The sequence below is a fragment of the Camelina sativa genome, unplaced genomic scaffold (genome assembly GCF_000633955.1).
Source record: "Camelina sativa cultivar DH55 unplaced genomic scaffold, Cs unpScaffold01268, whole genome shotgun sequence".
In the NCBI taxonomy this organism is placed as follows: domain Eukaryota; kingdom Viridiplantae; phylum Streptophyta; class Magnoliopsida; order Brassicales; family Brassicaceae; genus Camelina; species Camelina sativa.
This window is the reverse complement of record NW_010922388.1, coordinates 1,578-5,287: the sequence shown is the minus strand read 5'-3', so window position 1 is coordinate 5,287 and position 3,710 is coordinate 1,578. Positions and strand designations below refer to the sequence as shown.

The 3,710-nt window shown below is 34.2% G+C and overlaps 1 protein-coding gene across 1 annotated transcript; it reads left to right on the top strand.

The window, feature by feature from the left end:
- The first annotated feature begins 276 nt into the window (after nt 1-276).
- Nucleotides 277-748, top strand: LOC104774066 (putative defensin-like protein 20). The gene is made up of 2 exons (XM_010498731.1): nt 277-379; nt 470-748. Exons 1-2 carry the CDS (start codon nt 322-324, stop codon nt 688-690), a joined length of 279 nt encoding a protein of 92 aa, XP_010497033.1. The 5' UTR covers nt 277-321; the 3' UTR covers nt 691-748.
- The last annotated feature ends 2,962 nt before the right edge of the window (nt 749-3,710 follow it).

Genomic DNA, 3,710 nt, shown 5'->3' with positions numbered 1-3,710 from the left:
AATTAAATGTCGACCCCTACTTATATTGATCTACTTTACCTTACAAAGTAACATATACATTTATTAAAATAATCATGCATATTTTGTTCTATATAAAAACAAAAATAAAAAAAATTTGTCAAAGTCTGAATCCAATCTTTTTTGGAAATATTTAAAAAGGTTGACCAAAAAATTGTTTTCGTTACTATGTAGGATAATATTCATCGAACCCCTTGATTGTAGTTCTAACTATAAATACGAAACAACTTCTTCATTTTTTTTCATCCAAAAAAAAAGTCAAAAGTTTGCAATATTTTAGTATAACAAAGGTAAAAGAAAAAGATGTTAAGCACAAAGATTGTCTCTTTGTTTTTATTTGCAGCCATTGTGCTTTGCATTGGTATGTTTTTGTTTTAGTATTAATACGTTAAAATGTTTTTATAAAACTATCGTGTTTGGAATTTATAAGCTCATTTCTATCAAAACTTAGGTTTCAGCAAAGTAGAAGGACAAAAAAACATCGCGCCGTGGGTATATAATATCAAATCGATATGTTGTAGAGAACATCCAAGTCTCGGAAGATGTCTTCCAGGCATAGATGATAAAGCTGATAATGATGGGAAATGCTGGAAATATTGTGTTGAAGGATGCGAAAGAGGTGGCTTCTGCAAACTTTTTGGAAACAAACATATATGCCATTGCTATTGTTAGGCTTAATTGACCACGAAACGCTATACTTAATTAATGATATTAATGATATTCAACTTTTATGACGGGATATGAAATTAAAAAAAATATATTAATCCATCTTCAATATTTTAGCATAATAAAAGTTCGTATGGAAATCCACATAATACTTTCAAATAATTCATATAAATTTAATTATCTGTTAACAAATTTTGGTTGTATATGCACAATATATTTTAAAAAAAAAATTAAAATTATAGTACTCTCACTTATAAATTGATTCATTAAATTAATTAACAACTCATTATCGCAAAATTTTATTATATGAATAAATTAAAAAAAAATCTTCAAAAATCTGGATTTTATTTTACCACCAATTCATCAGTTACATGCATAAAACTATCAGACATCATATACTATATGTGATTATGATGTAGCACTCCCCTAACACTCGGATCCACGGCAAACGGTTTTGCATTTACGACATGCTCTAGCTCCACGATGGACATGTTCTTCCCTCCTTCAAGACCAGCCCTTTGAAATATAAAATAATTTCTTTTTATGTGGTTTATAGATAAAATTTTAAAACTGAGATCAAATCTTAAAATTTTGGAAAACAGGTCTATTTTTGCAATAACAAAATAGATAAATTTAAAATTGAAGCTAAATCTTAAAATTTCCTAAAACTGAAACTTAATTTTGCAATAACAAAAAGTTTATGATGCCTATTTTTGTTACTACAAAACTCAAAAAAAAATTAGAGGGCCAACATCATTATATTTTGGAAACATGTGAAGGGACGGGCCTAGGAAATATGTGAAGGACCAACACTATATTTAATTAATGATATTCTACTTTTATGACGGGATATGAAATTTTTTTAAAAAAATAATCCATCTTAGATATTTCAGCTTAATAAAAGTTCATATGGAAACCCACATAATACTTTTCAAATAATTCATATAAATTTAATTATATGTTAACAAAATTTAGTTGTATATGCACAATATATTTTTTTATTAAAATAAAAATTCTAGTGCTCTCACTTATAAATTGATTCATTAAATTAATTAACAACTCATTATGGAAAAAAAATTATTATATGAATAAAGTAAAAAAAAGCTTCAAAATTTTGTATTTTATTATACCACCAATTCATCAGTTGCATGCATAAAACTATGAGACATCATATACTATATGTGATTATGATTACCAGCTCACACGAACAACGGTTTCATGATGTAGCTCTCCCCTAACACTCAGATCCACAACAGACAATTCTGTATGTACGGCATGCTTTAGCTCAACAATGGACAAGCTTTTCCCTCCTCCAAGACTGATCCTTTGAAATATAAAATATTTGTTTTTTTCATGGAGTTTATAGATAATTTTTTTTAAATGAAATATAATCTTAAAATTTTGAAAAACAGGTCTATCTTTGCAATAACAAAATAGAAATTTTAAAAATTGAAGCATTAAAATTTCCTAAAACTAAAACCTAATTTTGCAATAACAAAAAGTTTATGGTGCCAATTTTCAATACTAAAAACAAAAAAAAATTAGAGGACCAACATCAATATATCTTGAAAATATGGCATCGGCCGATGCATGTTGGCGTCGGTCGATACTGAGTCCTGGTTTGTTATTTGTGGTTTGTTGATTGTTGTGTTGGTTATTGATACTCTATTGCTTGTGTGTATAGCCCAGTAGATGGGAGGATTGCCTTACTGAGTGTTTATAAAATACTCATGCATTGCAATATGTGTTTGTGGTGCAGGTAAAGGCAAAGTGTGATTGTGGAATCAAGGCAATGAAGAGGAGGATGTTCTAGTGGTTCGCTTGTTTGTCTAGCTTCTGTTAGGGTGCTAGAGTTGAGTCCTAGAATGTTGCTTAGGATTGCTGGTTCACTGGTTTATGTTGTTTGGATCATTGGATTATTATTGGTTATTATATTTATTGAATATTATTTATTGGTTATTGGTATTGTTATTCCGCTGTTGGTTGTGATTATGGTTAGGTGGCTAGTGGGTATGGGACCACTAGTTGTAGTTTATTTATTATATTATATTTATTATTTATTATTCAAAAAAAAAAGGTCGGTCCTTTCATTTTGGTATTAGAGCCTTTACGGTTCTAGGTTTGGGTTCACTAGGTTTCTGTTGTGATGTTTGGGATTGCATGTCTTGATTGATTATGTGAGTTAGTCAATTGTGTGTGGCATGGAGTCTTAGAACATCCTCTTTCGAGCCGACAGTGTGATTCCACGGTGAGTTTGTGTTTTAGTGTTATGTTAAGATTGCTTGTTAGCCTCTGTTCTTGGAAGTGCAGTGGTTAAAGGTGTTTGAGTTGTTGGTCGTGGACGGGATGTGGTCGTGGTCATGTTCGGGCGGGTCCCGAGGCCAGCGAGTGTGGGGTCCAGAGTTCCACGAGGAAGTACGTCAGAGGGTCGCAAGCGTATCAGGAGGGACCAGAGAGAGTTAGCCGGTGAGAGTGCCGGGAGTGCTGGGAACCCAGGTGTGGGGTTGCAGCAGGTGGAGCCCAGGGTCGAGATGATCGCTTGGCGGATCTATTGGCGTGCTGTTGGAGCGGTTACCGAGAGAGGTACCAGTGCAGGCTCCAGTTGTACCGCATGTGGTGGGGTGCAGCCGAGGGCTGCGAATGTTGAGGAGTTTCCATCTTATGTTAAGAGGATGAGCAGTTGTAGATGACTGGTATGAGATTATTCTCAAGAGGTATCGAGCCTAGAGAGGCGGATAGGTGGATATATGCAGTTGGAGCAGATATTTTTGCAGCTTGGTGGTTAATCCAGTTGGATATTAGAAGTTGAGTGGGCAGGCGTAACATTGCAATGTTATACTTGGACCACAGGAGGTACTTGTGGTCGGGAGATGTTTATAGTGGTTAAGGATTGTTGCTCCTGAGGGGATGGTGATTCTCCTGAATACCGATAGCTCGAGGGGCTGGGGGCTCCGAGAGTGGCAGAGGGGATTATGTTCCCCTGAGGGGATGAGTAGTTCCCCTGATACCGAGATCTTGAGGATTGT